Raw genomic sequence first — 22250 nt, 5'->3', positions numbered from 1 at the left:
CTCAACTTCTGGCCCAAAAGGGTGAGCTGCCAAAGTCAACTTTCAAGTTGGCTGATTGCACAACCAGATATTTGTGTCTGCTAACTTGAAAATATTGTTATTGGAGCAGGTATTCAAATGTCAAATTTCTTTTGCTCAGCTAATGGAGGACTTATTGAGATCTACAGATCCTGCAGAAACAGATCTACAGCCCCTGGGACAGCATGTCCCCACAAAAATTAAGGGTTTCTGGCTGCAGATCTGGTTATGCAGGGGGCTGCAGATTGACAAGAAGTCCTCCAACATCTTGGGCATTTCATACTCCTGTATATGTGTAGACCCCCACCCCTTGTGGGGTTTTGCAAGTCCTGTCACCCGCTTACACCAGCCCTGTCACTGCCTCATACTTAGTTCAGCCTCCTTTCTTCCCTGGCTCAGCAGAGAACTGATTCCCTTTCTCTCCGAGCCAGGTAAGCCCTTTCACTTTTTTTCTCTTGTCTTTCTTCTCTCTCTCATGCTTGTCAGAGAGAAATGAGTCCCTTTCTCTCTGAGCCAGTAATCAAACCCCCCTGTGTTTGGTCCTAGAACCACTCTAGGCTCTCCAGCCCGTTCCCTGTGCCACATCTTCGACATTCTCAGTGAAGGACATCTCAAGTCCTTACAATATGCCTCAATCTATTCAACCCCAAAACCTTATCAGGAGTTGATCTGTGAACTATGCACGTGCATGGTTGGTGTAAATGCCGCAGGAAGGCTTGGAAGTTATAGCTTTGCATGTGATGCTCCTTCTATGAGATGTCAACTTTGGGATTTTGAACGCAGCCTACTTCTCACACTCTTACTTGTTTTTGGTGGAAGGTGTTGACTTCAGAACGGAAGATACACAACGCAAGATTTTAACACAGATATGTACCCAAGTCCAGTTTTCATCTGATTGACTTGTGGTCAGTATACATAAACATTTGAATTGATTGGGATTTTTTTTCTCTAGTAGTGGAGAGTTTATGTTCATTCAAACTCAAGACCTATAATTTGGATTTTCCGGAGTTGATGATTTGAACGAACTCGGGCTTCAGGGAAGCTCCACCGACCAAGAAGCCGTCAATGTCGACCTCACGGGCTATTGGAAAGAAACTTAATATCAGATTATGACAGCAGTTTTATAAGTCGCCGTGAGCAGTTACATACCTAGTTCCTCGCAGTTTTTGCCGTTGACACTTCCACCATAGATGATACGGATAGATTCCGAGGTCTTGGCATCCACGTTTTTCTTAAACCATTCTCGGATAGCTTTGTGAACCTCTTGAGCTTGTTGAGGAGTAGCTACTTTGCCGGTCCCAATAGCCCAGACGGGCTCGTAGGCAACCACGACTCGGTCCCAGGATTGGCCGTGTTTGGCGAGCCCGTTCTTGATCCCTTCAAGCTGACTCTCGACCACCGCGAGGGTCTTGTCTGCCTCACGCTCGGACAAGCTTTCTCCGATGCATGCAATCACCGACAGATTCGCAGCCAACGCCGCTCCCGTCTTCGCGCCAACAAATTCAGAGTCTTCGTGGAACAAGCTTCGACGCTCGGAATGGCCCAGGATCACCCATGGAATCTTGGCATCAATAAGCTGAGTGAACCTATGTTTTTTTGGGCGGAGGAACAAAAATATACACCGTATTTCAAGCCACCAGGGTTAAAGGACACCAGCAATAAGCAATGGGATTGATCTAGCTCCTGAGAGAGCATATGACAAGAGAAGAGCAATGGGCTTGGACTCACGAGATCTCACCGGTAAAGGCTCCAGATTTTTCGAGATATCCATTCTGAGCGGCGACTTGGATGTTCTTTTTGGCGGTGTCTCTTACAGGCATCACTAGATAACAAGCATCGTCATCAGTCAGAGAGATAAGGAGAACTAGTCGACCAGAGAATGCATGGATATGAGATACTTACGGTAGAGCGCCGGTGGGGCGATGACGACCTCTGCGTTGGGGTCCAGATCGGCATCGTTGAAGCTTTTGACAAGCTGTTGAAGTGACTCTAGAGTCCCGTTCATCTTGAAGTTTCCTATAGATCAATCCACTGTATTAGCAAACGGTGAGACATTCTGAACGCTATGAGAAGATGATACTAAGGCTGCACTAACCACCAACGAAAAACTTTCTAGGTGCCATGTTGCTGGATTGATTTTTGGTAAACTGGTGGAATTAAGATCTGATGGCTGCGATCGAAGACTGTCGAGTGTCGGAGTACACACGGGAGATGTCATGCATCCGATACTTCCCTAGCCAGTCCATCCTATCTTCTTTCACAAGGGTTTCACTCATCAAGGCTTCCCCAAGGGGCTGAAACCTGCTGAAACCAGTGACGTCACCTGTTGACGAGAGGGAAGCGTCTCCGAGGACCGAAGGAGAGGCTTACCTCGTCACACTATTGGCCCTACAGAAATGGGATTTTCATAAAAAACAGCTAAATGTTTTCACCTCAAAATGTTTTTACAAATGTAGTGTGTGGCTTGAAAAAATCTGAGTAGACAGACCTGCATAGCCTGCTATGTATCTTAGCTTTGATTCAATTATGGTGTTCAAAGTTGGTTTGCATAATTTTATGCATGCATAAATCATAAAATCATAAAAATATTTTGGTGAGGAAATTTTGTATCACATAATCAGACAGTCATATCCCCTGCAAAAAAGATTTTATGATTTTATGATTTATGCATGCATAAAATTATGCAAACCAACTTGAACACCATAAATATTTTTTTGTCCCACTACCACTCATAATTACTGGTCCCATCCACTTCCTCTGAAGTGGTATTCCAGGGATTTTTGAACGCACAAAATTGGAAATCTTCTGGCCAGACAACTCCACTGCACTCAGGAAAGGCACAGCCTTCATTCCTGACTGCCTCCATTTTTTTGAAGACTCAACAAGTCCACCCTTCACTGCAAGAAAAACTCTAGAAACTGCTTGCAGTTGAGATGCAAGATCTCAAGGCAAGCTGTGCCTCATGCAAGAATCAAGCACTGGTTGATTCCATGCACATTGTCTAATTTATGCAAGAGTGAGTCTAAGGTACAAAAAACTAAGTACAGGAGTTGATACCTGTGCAAATCCCCCTTTCAAGTTCAAATTCCCCTTTCATGTGCACATACCCCTTTCATGTGCACATACCCCTTTCATGTGCATATATCCCTTTTGTATGCATTCACCCCATTCATAATGTGTACATAGCCCTTTATGTACACATACCCCTTTCATGTGTGTATATCCCTTTGATGTGCATGTATCCCTTTCAAAATGTGTACATACCCCTTTCATCATGTGTTCATGACCCTTTCATGTTTACATGTCCCCTTTGAGTTTTTTAGATCCCTTTCAATTCCCTTTTATCATTCAGTTGTACATACCCCTTTCATGTGTGCAAAAACCCCTTACTGCACATACCCCTTTCATACATAAATACCCCTTTCATGCACACATACCCCTTTCATCATGTGTACATATCCCTTTTATGTGTTAATACACCTCCTCACATTCCCCTTTCATGTGTACATATTTCTTTCATCTGTACATATCCCTTTCATGTGTACATACCCTGTTTATGCTATTCTGGCTGGATTCAATGGATGACTTCCTGTGGGCTAAAAATTCAGATCTGTCAGGCCAGGTTAAACCTTACTGGCTGGTGAGAACTTGATCTCAATCACTTTTCACCAGCAAGTAAGGTTTAGATCTGTGAAATTTTAGTCTGTACGGGGGGCGTAGATCCTACGGGAAGTCTTCCAATGGTGCATGGATTGTTTAATAAAATTAAATAAAAGGGTGCTCAGGGGTGCTCATTTGCCTCAGCCTACTACATGAGCACTACAGCATGTTCAACATTGAGATGCTGAACAAGGTACACACTCAAGGTGCACCAGCACAGAATTTGTGTGCTTGACTCCAGCTTGAGCTGAAGCTTGGTTGAAGCTTGCTGCATCTCAACTGCAAGCAGTTTCTAGAGTTTTTCTTGTAGTGCTTCCCTTTTGAACTTTGTCCGCTGTTCCTCCTCTGTTCTCCGCTGCCAATCAATCCTCAAGTTGTCAGATTTTCTCCTTGATTGTGTCAATCCTGGTTGGTTCACCCGCACCGCTTTGTTGGGCACTCTTGGGCTTAATGACCTTGGGCTCCATATCAGAAGCAGAGGCCCTCCCACATCATATGGTCCTTCTTGGTGTTGGATGGTTGGCCATTGAAAGCAGAGAATCCCATTTTGTTAGGGTCTTGTGCTGGGTGTTTTGGGGTTGATGGTGCCACAGGCCCACACTTGCTACATTGATCTTGGTGTTGTGGTATACAAAATGTGAGATATCAAATTTTATTATTTAATATATATATTCACTTATTTTAGGCCACAAGATAAATTCTACCAACAATTTTACCTTGTTGGGCAAGGAAGCTGTCTGGATCTCAGCCTCTCAAACCATTAGTATGCAGTCCGTGACAAGATAGATACATACTGGAGCCCCCCTAAGGCCCATGACAGATATGAGCATACATATCCCCATCAGTCTATAGCCATCATAAATGTCAGGGTGTGTCTCTCAAGTGAAGATCCTCTGAATAAACTAAGGTGATTCTAGCTATCACAACATGCTAGTCGGAGCTCTACTTGACCACCTATGCAGGATGATAAAATCACACCTCCTATGGGAGGGGCTGTCAACTCCGGTCAACCAGAGGCTAGAGGCACTCCTACGAGTTGGATAGAAAGGGAAAGCAAACCTGAGACTCAAGCTTACCTTGTATTGGCAAGGTTGAGGCGCAGGGTCAAAGGTTGAAAGAAAGAAAGGGAAAGAGATTGATTAAAGGCCCCAATCAAAGTGTTTGAGGAGTGTCAAAGACTACAAAGTAGCAGGCTTGGTATAATCTAATCTGAGAAAGGACTCCAAGTAGGAGTTCTTCTCCTCACTTATACTTGCAGATCTGACAATCCGTGACAGGTTCTTTAGCTGACTTGTGGTCTTCTGTCAATGGCTGCTTGGCTGCGCGCAGGTACTTCCTGTCGCGGGGCTTCTTTGCCTGCTCTCTTGAGCGGGTCTGTCAGTTGCTACTACTACTGAGCTAGCTGGCAGCTGACAATAAATATCAAGTGTTCCCTGCACCAGGGATGTTTCCATGGCACTTGCATGCAAGTGCTTTTATGTAACTTTTTTGAGTGAACCTTCCGTAACTTCTAGGAAGTAGGTATGGAGTTGGTTGTAAGGCATTTGGTTCTCAGTATGATGTTATGTGTAACTTGGGTTGATATATAAATCATTCATCATCCTCATGTGTTGTCAACGTCAAACGGATGTCATATCCTACTTATCATGGAAAACTTGTATTGCAAGAACAGTTGGGAATAATGTTATGTGTATATTTTGGACTTTCCCAATGTTCATTGCAACACTATCTTCAGCCCCAAACCTACAGCATATGCAGAAATATTATACGAAATAGATTATAGTTCAGTGATGAGAAATGATTTATTAGATGCAAAAAAAGACCTATTTTTAGATATGATCACAATTGTTTCAACTGGATTGGTTTGATTCACTTTAAGATCACATCAACAATACCAATCCAAATTAAAGCCCTATCCCTTTGTACATGTCTTACAAGATGTGAGTTCTTGAATTCAAAAATTTCAATGAGAGAAATTTGCAAGGATTGAGGTAATATAGATTATATTCCAATTCATCTTCAGGTATGGTTTGGAACATAGTTTACATTCAGGTGCAACCAGGAGGAAATTATTGTGGAACTTGAGGAGTCTCTTTTTGCAAGTAAGACTCAAATTAGATTTTGATATCCACACACCCTCAAGTGGAGATAAAGACTGATAGAGTTAGACTCGTTCAATGTGAGGAATTTATTTGCTTTCCATAGGAAGGAATTATCAAGCCAAGATACTCTGGGTGGGCACCTCCTCTCACAAATCAAATTCTCTGCATATCTATTATCTGTGAATTGGAATTTGGGTGTAATGGTTTTAAGGCACATTTCTTATCAACAATATAATTCCTTCTCATGTTTGACCTCATGAAAATGAAATCTTTCATGCCCCCCAATAAGGCATGCAGGGATTTTAGACAACATTGGCTGCAAATCTGCCTCCGTAAGAGCTACCACATCCATTTGATTTGCAAATATAACCTCTGCTTTCAAATGGAAGTTAGAGCAAGTGATGGACCAGAGTGAGTGTCTCATGATTCCCATTTCAATTTTTTGGAAGATTGAAAGGGTTATTTGAAGTTTCTTCTGAAGATTAGATGCAAAAGATTGGTTTGTCTGTAAATATGTTTTTGTTTGGAGACAAATAACTTTTCAGTATTGAATCCAATTGGTAGATTAAAGTCCATTTTAGACTGTTAAACAGTTCTGGTAACCTCACATTTGGACTTACTTTGAAATGTGTCAAAATAAAATGAGCAAAGGCATGTGTAAGTTTTGTCTGGAAAGCTAGATATCAAATCAAAAATTTGGGGAACAAGAAGCTCAAGTAAAATTTAATTTGAAGACGTAAAAAGGCAAGCAAAGAGATAAAATTAAAGAAAGGAGAATTAAGCAGTCAGAAAATATGAGCAGACTACAACTTCTTCTGAGCATTTTCTATTTGTTTTTGTTGGCCGGCCACTTCAAGGGAGGGAGCGGTGCAATTAATGTAAGCAACTACAGCATTAGACATAGCTTCAGACATTTGACAAGAGAAACCTATACGAGTGTACTTGTCTGATGGAGAAGCTCCAGGAAGAGTCTGGTGTATGTGATCCCTGGACCTGAAAACACAGAGAGTAACACCCAAAACATGGTGCAAGTCCAAGCAAAGCTGAAAATTCCTAAATGTGAATTGACCTCCTACCATATCAAACCCTTCATCAGCCAAAATTGGGTCGTCTTCTGAGGCGGTCCTTGGGTTGAAGATGGGAATCCAGCAAACAAGAGTCCAATGGTTGGCATCGGTGTCAACGTGGGGTCCGTTGTGGAAGTTGTACATGGTGAAGGTGAGAAAAGAGGCGAAGTCGAGAGCATCGTAAGGCATAGGATACTCCATGTGAGACATGGATGGCAAGTTGTTCTCAATGAGGGTTTTGCGGTACGATTCAAAGACGCCAGGGGCAAGGTGTTGGAGCTGGAGTGAGATGAAATCACCTGCTTCTTTGATTGAGGTTGCCTCATCTTTAGGATTGTACTTGGCCAGGATCATCATCTTGCGGAGTTTACCAACAGAGCAATAACGTCCAAACGACTCTTTCTTACATCCCTTACGCCATCCATCAGCACACATCCATCCTTCCATTTGAGGCCCGTTGTTTTTCACCCGCTCAACATAATGCATCCTGTCAAAGAAGTGACAGACTAGTTTCTCCCAACCTTGAATCTCTTCTGGAGACATTGAATCAAAAGGGACATATTTGACCTTGCAGAATGCCGGCTGACCGCGAGGCGAGGCAATGCACGTTCCGTGAGTGAAGTGATGATACTGTTGTAGCGTTTCATTGCTGGTGATTGGTTCTGAGGGTTGGAGGTCTTCCTGGCGGCTAGGGGGCACAAGGTAGAAGTAGATGTGTTTGGTAGTGTTGTTGTCGTTGTTGTCGTTGTTGTCGTTATCGTTGTTGTTGGGATCAGGAGGAGGAATTTTTTCGTTATTGACTTGTTCTGGAGTCTCACTAGTGGAGGCGGATGCTTGAAACGGGGAAACAGCAATTGCTTTCTTCAACGCCCATTGCTTAACGTTTTTCCCCAGGCGCACCCTTTTGCGGGATGAGTTCCTGTTTTGATACAAGTTAGTCAAGCCTTGGCATCTTGAGAAAGACATAGGTATACAGAGAAAAAATATTTGCGGGAAAGGGCCGGGTCTGAATAGATGCTCAGTCCAACAGCACCAATCCTGCAGCAACCCTCCTCCAATAGACTGAGCATACACAGTGGTCAACCGGGCCTGAATGGATGCTCAGGCCAACAGCATTGACCACCTGCTCATAAACCAGCAATAATGTGATCAAGGAGGAAGGAAAATATTGCTTACTCTTCATCTCCATGGTCTGCAGATCGCTTGTTGGGTCCGCTAACGTTGACACTAGGATCCCGGGTGTTGAGCTGCGGAGGCACGGTTTTATGTTGGTTCTGCATTGCGGAATGAAGCGTGTTTTGTCTTTCAATGAAAGCTATGTGACAATAGCGTAAGGTTAGAAGAATCATACATATGTTAGCGTCCTGTAGCAAACGGTGATTTATTCATCATTATGTCATTTGATCGATTGATCGATCGATTGATCTATTGAAAGGAAGGCAAGCCAATGCTTCAACTCACTTCCTTGTATGTAGGTATGTTGAACGATCGTTTGTTTTCACACTCTTGAAGCCAAAAAAGAAAGCCGGGTCCTAGTGATGACGCTGTCAGAGCCTGATCAAGGACATTGTTCAAAATGATACATATTGAAGCAAGGGAAGGTTTTTGTGTTAGCAACAATGAATGCTCAGAGTGGAAGGAGTACATACAAGGGGGTGAGATGAGAACGATTGGCCCTGAAAGAGACAAAGCATCATGGTCAGTTGGAGGATTAATTAATTGATCAATTAATGGGGAGGAAGCGAAGATTCTAAAGTTCGGAATGGAATGAAGAATGTTATACATACACAGTTTCCGAGTCAGGAGGAGCTGTTTACCTGCGGTTGCTTGAAAGATAAGTTGTACGCGCAAGCAATCGTGCGCGCGATTAATCGTTTGTTCGTTTGATCGTTTGATCGTTTGATTGTTTGTTTGTTTGATTGTTCAGTAGTTTGTTCGTTTGATCGGTTGAATCGTTTGCTTGTTTGTTGCTCTGCAGCGAGGGAGATGAGCTACCGGTCAAGAAGGTTGATTGATTGGAGCAAGGCAGAGTGATGGTTGTTTTAGAAGTGCAGATGAGTTTTTGGAAGTGTTAATACTGACACATGAAGAGACCAGTCAGGATTTCTGAGTTCCAGCGAACTCGAGTTCCTGCAAATCGCGTTTGCTGCAACGTGGAGGGGGCTTGAGTTAAGCCATCTGGGAATCCTGAGTTCGAGGCACCCACTGTGCAATTTGGCTTGCTTCAGCAGGAAAGCAAATAAATTCAGGATTAATGTACCAACTCGCACAGCAATTCTGCACATTTCAACTGCAGAACCCACATTGGGCACTGCAAATTCACACTTAGGCTTCCGTGGTGTTGAAACCAACCTGACAATTACCATCAAAAGGGTAATCCATACATGCTTCAATATGAGAGACAAAATAAGGAGAATACTTTTGCCAAGATACTAGATTAGAACAAATCGAAAAACTCAAGTTACACATGTGCAAAAGGTGAAAAAGGTCTCTATGAAATGGAAAGCTGGACAGATGCACAGATTTTCAAGTTAAAGCGGGCAGTGGCTGTTTCATTTCAAAGAGAATAATGAGATGTGTGATGCCGTGAATACTCTGCATGAGCGAAGATGTTGGCCAGCAAAGAAGTGTTTGCCTATTTCCAACAAACATTTGAAATTTATGCAATTTTAATCAAAAACTTGAATTGTTGCAAATACTTAAGAGAGATGACAGGAATTCCATGGTACTCAATAATTACAGGGTACTCAAAACTGTACCAGCCTGCAAAGTGGGGTGCTTCGTGAGTGAGGAATTATGTAGTATACATATATAGGATTAGACAAGATCAGTGGGTCTATGATTTGCAGGATGCTAGTTTCTGAAGCATACACATGAAAATTTGCATTGCGTGAAGACAATTTTGCTGTGCTTTTGATCAGTATTAAAGCAGAAGACATGTTCCACATAGTTCAACTGTTAATCAAATCCAACACTTCAACCTGATGAGAAGCCTCATAGTCATGAGGAAAAGGGACATTAACATAATCACATGACTTTTGGATGAGTTGAGATGTTTTTGAAAAAACCTTCCAGGAGAGAATAAAAATATAAATCTAAATCTAAATCACTACTTTTGGTTTGCATAAGAATAACATGATCTTTCACATACAACTGAAATGAAGTAACACAATGCAAACAATCAACGTGAAATTGATGCACGGTGCTAGTGAAACAGAGAAATTCAAGTGTCATTTTCTTGATGGGAAAGCTGATGATACCCTTTTGGTGTGGCTTTTGCGGTGTTGGTGCAGTGGACTTTTATCAAGTTTGAGATGAGCTGAAAATTGTGTGGCAAAAAACAATCCAATACCTATACATGATATGGATTTATGAGTCTATAAATGGAATAGGCCCCCCCCTTAAAATCTTTTGCGGAGGAAGTATGAGATGCTATCCTGGAATCGAATACAAATCAATGCCTTCAGCTCTTGGTTCTGATTTTCCAATCTGTTTGGAGATGATTGCTTCAATGCAACTGTGAATTAGATATTGTTGAGGAGGTTTCAAATCACAAGAGGAAGATTTGAGGAGCTGGCACAATCAGGTTTGGATACATTGAAGTCAGGTCACTGTTAGTGTAGTTTGTTTGATCAAATAAACTAAACATGAAAAGACAAGTATGCTACGTTTTCATAGGCTTCTGACTTAACCATTCTGTGACAACATCATAGATTTTGGGGGGGATCTCCCCTGGAATATGCCAGCATTAAATTACCAGGCACTTTTTTTGGGATGTACTTGTGTGTAACATTGAAAATCGTTGTGAAAAACTGGTATTAGACATTGGGTGAAAATATGTTGAAGGAGGTATATCCCTAAAAAAATTCATTTCAGACAGTTGGGATATGAATACAGGTACACAAGCATGCAGGTACTGTGCATTGATCAGATGAATTACGCTGTCAGGGAGTGTCAGTTGGGATATCACCCAACTGCAGTTCAAAACTGTGATACATGTTAACTGGCTAGCAAGAGGGGTGAACAATTTACATTTCTTTACCCCCTCCACTTTGAGAAGGGAAGGATAAGATGTATATATTGGACTGACATCAAATGGTGAACTGGCGTTTTATTGTCATATGAAAAATAGTGCTTCGACAGTTTTTATTTGAGGTGGGGGTGCTGGCTGAGGTTGAATCTTCCAGCACAGAAGGCTTGTCACCAAAACGTACGCGCATACGTTTTGGTGACAAGCCCTAGCTATTCCATTTTGAGGCAGAAATATGCAGGGAATTGATTTTTTTGGGCAGAAATACGTGGTGAATTGATGTGTTTGGCCCTTATAGTTTACATAAAAATTATACAGGAGTGGAGATACCGGTCAAATTCATTTTGGACAAAGGCCTATCGTAGTTCAATGTGGTGTAAGCACTTCATTTGTGAATCATTTTCTCAAACATAAAGCCTCACAAAAAATGCTGCATCACATGGTGATCATTTCCTTTGTGCTTCTGCATACATAACACCTACATATTGCTTTTGGGGTTTTGCGTATAGTTATTCATTATGTACGGCACAACCAAACATCCCCAAAAAACTAAACAGAAGCCCTTTTCTTATTTCTGCTGGTGTCCCTTAGACATCTCGACGTGTGCCACAAATATTTATTGATTGGAAACCCCAAAGTCTAAACATCCCTGTGGTAATTTATTTGGATATGTGGTGGGACTCCCTTCTGTAAATCTTCTCCCCTTGATTAAAGAGTTGAAAGGGGTGAAGCAGCTATTGGTTGCAGAAATTGTGGTGGTATGTGGGGTTTTGGAACATGAGGTCCCACCAAAATAACTTAAATAGGAATGGTCCACCGATGATCAAACCCCTCATGATTATCAACTCCCCCTATACCTCCAGTACTGTTATCTGTCTCCAGACCTCCACATTAGAAATTTACGACAATGTTTGAGATATCTGGAAACCTGCACATTTCTCTAGTGGATATCACATCGATTCATGGATCTTTAGATAATACTATCCATCTCACCACTGTGATCAGTTCCAATGATATAGTCCAACATATCCCATATTCTGAACTGTCAAAATTCCATGTCATTCTAAAGTCATGCAGCCCAGATCCCCCTCCTTTCATTTACAATCCTGAAACCCAAATCTTTTTCACTGGATACCTTACTGCTAGTACTTTTGGTGGTTACCCCGAGGTTACGGTTGGCGAAGGAAAGTGGGTGTTACACCAAGGCCAAAGCTTTGAATTGGTCGAGGAATTTCACAAGGCTCGCGTCTGGGGATCTGGATATGTGGTAAAGGTTAATTACAATTGGACTGCTTGTCAACAAAGCTATGTGACTGTTCAGGACGCATTACCAAAGAAGGTACGCTGTCTGGTGAAACTAGGTGATAGTTATATGAATTTTGAACTCACTTAGAACTCATGCAAACTGATTGCAGGGGGCCTCGATCCGACTTCTTGCCTGGGACTCTGAACTTTTGGGGAAAATGTGTCAGCTTCAACGTGGGGACTGGATCAAGTTTGGTGGTAAGGCTGGGATTGAATCCTATAAGGATGCTCACATTGTGGAAACAACAGTAAGTGATCAGCTGCCACACTTTCCCACTCCTGCTTCTTGTGCTGGGTTACAATTGACACTTATTTTTTGCGAAGGTCAACAGCCTCGAAGTTTTAGGACGCTCAATATCAACCAGATATTTCCTCAGGTCAAATCCCAAAAAAATTCAACAGTTAAACGTAGACGATTGGGCACTGGTGAAGTTACCAAAGAGAAGGAACGGAAAAAAGAGATCATTTCATTCAGCCTTGGACAGATTTAAGTGAAAATACAACACTTCATCCTATTTCCTCTTTGTCTTTTCCCACTTCCCAAAAGTTTCCTCCTTCCCATCTTTGAGACATTGTTTGATGTGTTTCTTTGATAAAAAATGATGATGCTTTATCCAAGCCATATGAGATTTGTAAATTCTTGCTCCTCCTCATGCCAAATACCTGTGTAATGTTATCGAACCTTGATAGAGTATAGTTAGAATGTGCAAAAGGTTCCTTGGAGTAAGTGCAGTACTTTGCAGTTTGGGAGGCATAAGTCGTGATTCTCTGGCCAGCATATTGTTTTTTTGGATTGGAGAAAGTGCAACAGGTGACTGCCTTTGCAGTATATAACACAGTTTGAGTTTAATACTGGATTTTACATGACACTTATCCCTTAACATGTCCAGCAAAGGTTTCTGTGTGACCTTTGCTCCCTGACATATTCCTACATCTTGGTAATTTCAGAGAAAGAAAATCAAAGAAATGACTTTGAAGTGATTTCATCAGATAGCATTCAAGATTTTCAAGTGAATCCAAATGAAACTTATTCACATAAAATCAATTATCTCTCACCAATTCCCAGTGCAGAATAATCAAATAACCACACTGCTGGATGTGTCTACATGAATCCTTTGAAACAAAGGAAGACTCAAATCGGTGAATTTTGACAGGAAACACTTTTACAGGGAGGCAAAAGACGGTCAACAGCCTCTTAGAATATCCCTAGTCTTGATTATTGTCTAAAGTAACAAACAAAAGTCACGTATGTGTAACTGAGATTTGGAATGAGTGCAAAGGACCTATTGACAATATTTCCTCCAGGTATTATTCTCTTTCAGATAAGAGGGTGGTGGTCTGCACCGGAGCAAAAATTCACACAATTCCTATCACAAGGGTTCTACATGATAGCCTTCAATAGGTATACTACAAGGGTAAGAAAAAGACAATTGCTTTATTTTAAAGCACATAGAACCTAGGAGCCAAGACAATCCTCATGTGACATAGTAAGGAGTTGACAGAGATCAGACTGCCTGAGTCAGGACAGGAAAAGAGGCCGATTTGGTTATTTTTGGGGCAAACAAGCAAATCTTCAAAAGTTTCATGTGCAATCTATTTCAACTCAATGTCATTTTTATGTACACACTTTGGAGCACACAAAAATCTGACAATTTTCAGAACAAACAGCTAAGGAAGGCAGATATTGAACATAGGCAGCCATTTACCTGAAATGAAGAGAAAGGCACACTATTGTTGGCAGATTGGAGGAGCTGAAAGAGGGGGGTGTTGACACAGTGAAACAGGAGGGGGTTATGTACTGCAACAGAGCTACTCAAGGAGACACATTACTTTTCGGTGATTTGGCGAGGTGCCTGGGGAATGAGAAATGGACAGCTAGGTTGGTTGGTCCTCCAATGGGTCAAAAAGTCTACCGTAATAGCCTGTGCTAACTCATGAGGATCTGGCTTTTTTTGGATAGGTACAATTTTACCGGGTGACTGGAATGCCGGTTTGAAGATTTCAACCAGGTATGCTGACAGATTTTTCCAGATCGGTTCCTCTGGTGTTCGAGGTGATTTGGACCACTCATTAATTGCCGCCATTGACTGGATGAATGACATACATTCTGATACTGGGGAGTGGCGGTAATTTTTGGAAGCAACAAAGAGACCTTGAACACCGCCAACAAGGAAGTAGGTGAGGGGCTGGAAGTTGTGCCTAGTCTGGATTTCCTTGAGTTTCTGGACAGCCGTGGTTTTCGTCTTTAAAGCGTCTCCGGCAGCAATTTGAGTGAGACCAGGGTTGGATCCTGAGTTTGACAGATTGGCTGTGGCTTCTTGGGCTTGAGATTTTCGCTTGACCTGGCTGTTTTTTAGTGGAGGTCCACTGAGACCGTGAACTTGGAATATAATGTATCCCATATATACGTCGATTATGACCTTAGCAAATTCTTTCAGGACATCGATGGCGTGAGAGCGCTGGACAACATTTCCTTCGGCATCAGCAGAGGTTTGGTCGGTCTCACTAGTCGTTTCAAAATTTGAGAGCAATTTCTTGAGTCCTTCAAGCCATTCAAGAACCTGAAGACCTTGGTTAATTGGTTCGTCGTTGGCATCAGGAGTTGGAGGTGGTGGGTTGTAGAGCTTAAAAGCCATGACCTCAACTGATGCAGCAATTATCTTGGCCCACTCGGAGATGACTGCAGGAGGTGGGCTTTGGAGACGGTGAAGAAATCGGACGAGTGTGGACTCAGGATGTTTGGTTTTTGAGGTGGGAGAGACAAATGGCTCAGAGGAGCCAGTTTTTTCTCTTTGGGCAAATACCAAAATCAGATCGAAATCGATGACGTCTGGGCAGTTCCATTGGTCATTTGGAGATGGAGCTAAGAAGTCGGTGGCTGAGGGGAGAGTACGATGAATGTTAAATTATTGAGGTGAAATGAAGTGAAACAAGGATGTGCAACTAACCCAGAGAGCTAATATTTTTAATCCAAGAAGTGTATGAGCAGGAAGTTCTTTCAAAGTGAAAATCCATGCTGTGTGGACCTGGGTTCTGGAGAGATTGAGCTCGAAATTGAGCAAGTTTTGAGAGAGCAGCCCATGTGGTTTTGTACCTCTCCCAGTTTGGCCTCACACCATCAACTTCCTGAGAGATCTTGATCACTGAAATTTGTGCATCGATTGACTTGAGGATAGTTAGATTGGTTGGCAAGTTGGTGGCTCCTGGATCACCACCGTTGGAAGTATTTGGTGCAAGGGAAGCAGGGATTCCCGAGGTTTGAGATTTGTCGTTTTGGTTACCGCCAGACTCAATTTCACGACTTGATTCAGGTGGTACAGGTATTTTGGACTGAGGAGCGTTATCCAGAGGTGGACCTGGGGCTGTAAAATCCAAAAACCATAATTTATCAGTAGGCTGCTGACGGGTTAGCATATAGAAGTATGACATAGGGCAGGAAAGAAGGAGCAGGTAATTTCCCACCGTAATTGGCAGAGTCGGAAACTGCACTGTTCTCGGTATCTCGAGGTCCCTTGTCCATTTGAGGCCCGGTAGGTTTGAACAACTCGGCAGGTGATATCAACACTGGGCCGGTACGATTCGATACGATATTGGCCCTATTTTTGTATCGAATTGTTCCCCGGTACCCAGATGGACCGTTACCGCCATCAGTAACAATGTTTTCTGTGGCTTGTCTCTATCGAATCGTGTTTTTTTTTTTTTGGTGTGAGATTTGGCTATTGCAACGCCTCATAACGCGTCGTAACGCATAGTAACGCCGTGTAACAAGTTTTACCCCTGTACCCCTGTGTTTGACCCCTGATTTTTTGCGCTGTCAGGGGCTAGTGGCTTCTGACAATCTCTCCAGTATTGTTCAAGTCATTCACTAAATCAACGTCCCTCTCTGCTCGTCATTGCTGCTCTTTTTCATCTTGAAACAATCAAAAACAATCATGCCACCAAAAAGTCAAGCTCCCCAAGGTACCGAAGACATCGATGCTGGCGGATAGGCGACCGACCAGTCTCAGCTCCGCCGTTCAGCCAGAGCTTCATCGGCGGCTTTGGAAACGGGTATGGTTGCAACGCCTTCGGACTCTCGGGTCAGATTAACCAAACCGGGCCAGGCGCCGGCGGCCGCTTCTTTGGAATCTGGCTCATCAAAGGCACCAAGAGCCAAGCCAAAGAAGAAAAGGATTATTGAACAAGAGTCATCAGAGCCCGAGGCGACCCCTGCTATTGTTGTAAAAAAAAAAAAGTTGAAGAAGAAAAAGGCAACCAAGGGTCAGGTGCGTGTAAAAATACAAATATATTTGTATCATATTACTATTAGAAGTATGATTCAAATGAAAACATTGCCTTTTACTTTTTACTTTAGACAAACTCGGACGGTGAGGCGTACGACTTCAGTCAGGACACCAACAAATCGATTGAAATCCAGCCGAGGGAAGCCAAAAAAAATAAAGTAGAAAAGCAGTATGATGATCTCTTTGAGTTCTTTGAAGAGCCTTTTTGGAAGAAAGGCGATAAACCTAACACTCAAATCAATTACAAGTGCAAATGGTGCGGAGAGATCTATCGTGCGCACGCAACCTCTAGAGGCAACTTAAAAGTCCATCGAGATGGATCAACTCAGTCCGAAAAGAAAAGCCACGGCTGTGTGAACCGAGAGAAAGCTAAGAAGGCGGGTGCAAAACTACCACTCTCAGTCGCCGAACGCAACATTTCCCAAGCTAATGGCGGGGGTGATCCAAAGCAAACTGTGATCAGCGGATTTCTTCAACCCAAGACCACTTTTGTCAATCGGGTTCTCAACCAATTGATCATGATGTGGCAGATCCGACAGGCCCTGCCCTGGTCACGGATTGAAGATCCTTCACTCCGTGCGGCTTTTCAGTACTCCAATCCCAAGGCTATTCTCTACGGTCGCAAGTGGTCGGCCCAGGAGTCAAAGAAGCTGTACTCAATGCTCAAGAAAAATGTCTTTGATGAGTTAAATGTACGCTTCTATTACCCTGTTGTTTCTGTTTTATATACACTGACATTTCACATTTATGAAGAACCTGGACACCAAGTTCACCCTAATCCATGATGTATGGACGACAAAGGGTAACAGATTTGCTTTTATTGGGGCCGCGGTGGCTTTAATCAACTCGGATTGGGTGTATACGGTCCGACACTTGACTCTTAAAATGATACCTTGGAAACATCTTGGTCATTTACTCGCGCGACCTATTGCGAGCCTCCTCACTAAGAAGAAGTTGTTTCACAAGATGCTCGCACAGACGACGGACTCTGGCTCAAACAACAAGACCATGGCCCATGAAATGTACAGTTTGCTTTACTCCAACGAGCCACCCAACACGGACTCGTGGGATCCAATGACTATGCATGTTTGGTGCTTCTGTCATAAGCTGGCCTTCATTGTCAACGCCGGCCTTGAATCCTTATCACTTAAGATTCTTCCTCCGGGAAAGACAAAGGAATCGGTCCTAGGATTTTTTCCAGTTCTTGGAAGAATCACTGAGGAGGATGAAGAACCCCCGGTTGGAAAGAATGGTTTGGCAACTCCTGCAGTTCCAACGGCAAATGCAGCCCCCCTCGATGATGATTGCACTTCGGAAAGTGATTACGGCAATGCGGATGACGAGCTCTCAGACACTGATACCGGCGAGGATTCCAATCCTCCTTCCCCAGTAGAAGATTCCGAAAAGCACCAAAATACGACCAAGCTTCAAGTGCTCATCACAAAGCTTGATACAGTGATTAAACAGATCACCCAATCTGCTGCGCAGCGAGCCAGATTCAACCGCACGGCTGAACGTTTGGGCTTGAAGGTAGCCCCATTGATCGCCGGTTACGGCATTCGATGGAACATAAGATACCAAAGCCACCGTAAAGCGATTGAGGCAAGAGAGGTCATCGATCAACTTCTCAAAGAAGATCAACAGCAGAACGAACCAGGAATTTTCAATGATGTTCTATTTACCCCTCGAGATTGGAAAGAGATCGATAACTTGAACCGCGAGCTTGAGGTATGTGTATTTACTATTTAATAGCCAATGTGGTGTAGCCTGTCATACCGACATTGACCAAACAAAAATCACTAGGTTTTTGTCCAACTCACCTCCGAAATGGAAGGGAATCACGCCACCGGTGCACATGTGATCCCTAAGTATCTGGAGCTTAAGGATCAGATCTCTGCAAAGCTCAACCGGTCAGAAGAAAGTGACACATTGTATCCAATGTACTACTCGATGCTGAAGCGCGTCGAGAAGTACCTGGCTGAAGCGATGCAGTGTGAGACACTCATACTAGCCCCCATTCTCCATCCATGCTACCGGATGGATATATTCGAGCTTGTTTTTGGATCCAAAAGTAAGGAGGTCCGAGAGTGCTTGGAACTGCTCAATCGCCGATTCTTGGAATACAAGAACAAGCCGTCCACCTCAACATTGGACGCTCCCGAACCAGATATAACTGTCATAGGGGAACTCCCGGAGGCTGAGCCAGACTCTCTCATGGCTCGGCTGGCTTCCCGCATGACTCAGAAGCCCTCGACTCCGCACAAAAACGAAGTTGAAACCTTCCTCAAAGCCCAGCTTGTTTTCAATGGTAAAGAAATCAAGGACAAATCGACAGCCCTGAAGTGGTGGAAAGACAACTGTGCAACCTATCCCTCACTCTTGCGGATGGCACGAGCGTACCTCGGTTGCTCTGGGAGCTCATGCGCGGTGGAGCGCTTATTCTCTGCAGCTTCTGATGTCTGCAGCAGTAGGCGAGGTGGCTTGCTTCCATCAACAATGTCTCGCTGCGTCAGCAGCTTGATGTGGTTGCGGGAGCAGGTGCCCCTCACCGGCGATTTTGAGGAGGCGGGCAATGCTTTGGCAGCTCTGGTGCCTGCGCCCAAGCAGAACACCGGCGCTTGACCAATCAAAATTAAATTACTTGTTATCATCTTTTGTCCCGTTACCAATAACAAGTAACGGTACCCTTTCCTACTATCGTAACAAAAAAAAAATTGTTCTGGTGTGCAGAAAAAAAGCGTATCGCTGCCTTTCTTTTTTTTGGAGAAATCCGCACTAATGGTAGCGCGCTTCCGTTACTGGTAACGGCAACGGTAACGCATAAAAAATCGTTACGTTACCGTTACAATACTGTTACCGGCATCGTACCGGCCCAGTGTTGGTGATATGGTTTGTGGGGCTGGGTCAAATGTGGTCTGGCTGGGGGTGGCAGGCGTTTGCGATGCTGGGTTGGCAAGTAAAGGTGTCGCAGATGATGTGTTCACCACCGGGAGGTCAGGACCATTGACGTTATCAGAAGCCGCTGGAGTGTTGGAATTCGTAGGAACAGAAACACGTCCTTGGGTTAATAGCAAGGCTGGGTCAACTGAGTTGGCCTTTTTGCTTTTCTTTGTCGATCTTCTTGGGATTGTGGACACCAAGGTTGTGCTGCAGGAAGATGGGCGGGGTGGCTGTGCTTCAGTAATACTGATTCCCTCATCGTCTGGTATTTCACCGGTCTCCTCAAATGCTAAGGTGAAGGGAATAAATCAGCTTTTTGTTCAGGAAACTCTTGAATGGTTTCAACAGATAACACACTCAATTTTGAGTTTTTAATTTCATGAGCGCATTCGCCAATCTTCCTCTTGAGGCTCCTTGGCAGCCTCAGATTGACCAAGCCAAGTAACGTTGTTTCAGCAGTTGAAATGTTACGATTGAATTCCTCTGCTGTAATCTGCTGTATTTCGCTTTGGAGGATTGATTGGTCTGGGTTGAGGGGCTCAGGAAGGCCGTTACTTTTCATCGATGTTGAGAACTCTTCAAACGTTGGGGCTGGCAATGGCGGACCAAGGAAGTTCTGCTCTAAAACCTCTTTAGCTGTGTGATGTAATCAGTCAGTAAGAGGAACAACAGGAATAAGAACAATCCACTTCCATGAAATTCTTACTTGGGGGTGGTGTTGGTGGAGCTTCTTGAGTGGCATTGGGTTCGGCTGGTAAGGGAGCTGGATGAGGAGTGTTTGGGGTCTCGGTATTCATTGTTTTTGTGTGTTGATATGTAAGGAGGATAGGTTGGGAGAATTGATGGAGTTGATTAAATGACGCTTGTGATGTGGAGAAATTATGGGAGGTGGGGGGAAGAGACAAGAACCATTGAAAAGTGCGTGCTTATATATTCTCATTGGAAGCAGGTGACACATCAACAAAAAGGGTTGTGTACAACCACAATCTATTTGACTCGATCTTCAATCTACATAGGTCTGAGAGACCATCTTCTAGGTTAATTAATCCCCTTGTAGACAAAGGAATACATAATCAACTGTTCATTATTTATCAGCAGGGAGCACCACCAGCTGATTTCATCAAGAAACACACTTTGTCATACGTTAAGAATCATGAAGGGCATAGATATGCATTCAGGTCCTAGCACCCAAGTTTGTCTTTGCCTCTCCAAATAAACCCAGGGGGAATTATCATATGTAATATGGATTCACTCTTTTCTGCATACGAAATAACTCTCAAACAAACAGGTATCACAATGGTCACAAGTGTAGATGAAGGATTGGTTGTTTTTGACTTAAACCCCACTTCATCTACATATAAGTTGCAATTGGACTTATCTTGATCATAATTTCTCTCTGTTGCGCTAGAAACCCCTGGCAGAGGGCTTAGTTGTGATACAACTTGTAGGTCTGCCCTGTGTCACCAAAACGTACGCGCGTACGTTTTGGTGACATTGACCTGGTGATTGCAGATCCCACATTCTTCACGGGATCTACGCTTTGCACAGGAATCGGCATCACAATCCGGTTCCAAAATACCAGAATCTATTTCAACTATCTCCAGCCTCCAGATTATCAAAATGAAGTACAATTGGAGAAAACATCTTTTAGAAGGATACCACCGTTAGAAAAGAAAAGAAACAGCCAACACAAAATCACCTGCCCCCCAAAAACCATCATTTTTGATTAATCAACATGAATTCCTCCGCTAGCGCCTGGGACACCTCCCACCTGGTCATCATTCCGTTCTTCAGATTGAACTCGTTTCTGACCACGGCTTGTCACTCCTCCGTCTGATGGACCACTGGAGCCGGTGTGATTACCCCTTCGGCAAATCTGAGTCAAGCCTTGAGCGATCTGTGCAATGTTGACTTCCGGAATTTTTGAAAGAGTATCCTGCTCGAATTTACTCAGACCGTTCCAGAACCCTTGATCATAGCAATCTTTTGGCCAATCACGTGCAACGCCAATAGCTCCACCAACAGTCTTCGCGTGGTTACGTGCCGAACGTGCATACATCTTCTTGTTTGTCTCGATTGTTTTGTGATGGGTAGCTTGGGCTTGCACCATTCGATCGAGATTGTGGAGGATTTCTGTGAGATGAACACTACGCCAAGCTGGAAATACACTAATAGGATTCGCGCCGTCCGGTCCATCTTCAATATCCGAGTGGCACCTCTTGTCCTCCAGCACTACCGCCAGTTGGGGAAGATTATGAAAGACTTTATCACCCATCTTACATTGTTGCTCCTTGATCTGTTGCAGTGCAAAACAAATTATCAACTTGTGTTACTGGTTCAGAAAAACGGGTTGAGCAGGAGACACCGCACTTACATTCTTGCGCCACCTCTGATATTGTGCCTTGGTTGATTTCTTTGACTTGATATCATCGTACTGGGTAACATCCATATCTCCGTACTGTTGAATCTCTCGCGATTTAGTTTCAAGCCAACGTTTAATGATAGCTGCCACCTGTCCAGTCTCCTCCTCACTGATTTTCATTGATCGTCCAAGCCATTCCACAGATTTCTTTCCCATCACTTCAATAACCGCAGAGTTCCAAGTCAAATCCTCGTCACGGGGAACGTTCCATTCAAACGTGAATCTCGAGATTCCAGCTAAGGCTAGCGCTCGCTCAACATCCCCCTTCGTTTGGAGACTGATTGGCTTTCCACCTCCTAGATCACCTTTCCTCGGAGCCGGATGGAATGTTGGAAGTGGGATATTCTTACGTATCTCCTTCTCGGCCTGTGCCACATAGAAGTCTTGCTCCGCTAGAGATTTGGCCGAGAGACTGGAACGCAA

At 43.5% G+C, this 22250-nt stretch overlaps 2 protein-coding genes across 2 annotated transcripts; one reads left to right on the top strand and one right to left on the bottom strand.

Annotated features, from left to right (window-relative positions):
- Positions 1-1004: 1004 nt before the first annotated feature.
- PtA15_1A74 (uncharacterized protein) lies at positions 1005-2141 on the bottom strand (the record flags this gene model as incomplete). The annotated part of the gene is made up of 5 exons (XM_053165809.1): positions 1005-1099; positions 1168-1604; positions 1747-1840; positions 1921-2034; positions 2114-2141. 5 exons carry the CDS (start codon positions 2139-2141, stop codon positions 1005-1007), a joined length of 768 nt encoding a protein of 255 aa, XP_053016291.1.
- Positions 2142-11784: 9643 nt separating this feature from the next.
- PtA15_1A73 (uncharacterized protein) lies at positions 11785-12673 on the top strand (the record flags this gene model as incomplete). Its single annotated transcript, XM_053165798.1, has 3 exons — positions 11785-12216; positions 12293-12430; positions 12515-12673. The coding sequence occupies 3 exons, from the start codon at positions 11785-11787 to the stop codon at positions 12671-12673; spliced, it is 729 nt and encodes a 242-aa protein (XP_053016290.1).
- Positions 12674-22250: the final 9577 nt, after the last annotated feature.

This window comes from Puccinia triticina, chromosome 1A (assembly GCF_026914185.1).
Source record: "Puccinia triticina chromosome 1A, complete sequence".
Taxonomy (NCBI): domain Eukaryota; kingdom Fungi; phylum Basidiomycota; class Pucciniomycetes; order Pucciniales; family Pucciniaceae; genus Puccinia; species Puccinia triticina.
This window is presented reverse-complemented; position numbering and strand designations above follow the sequence as displayed.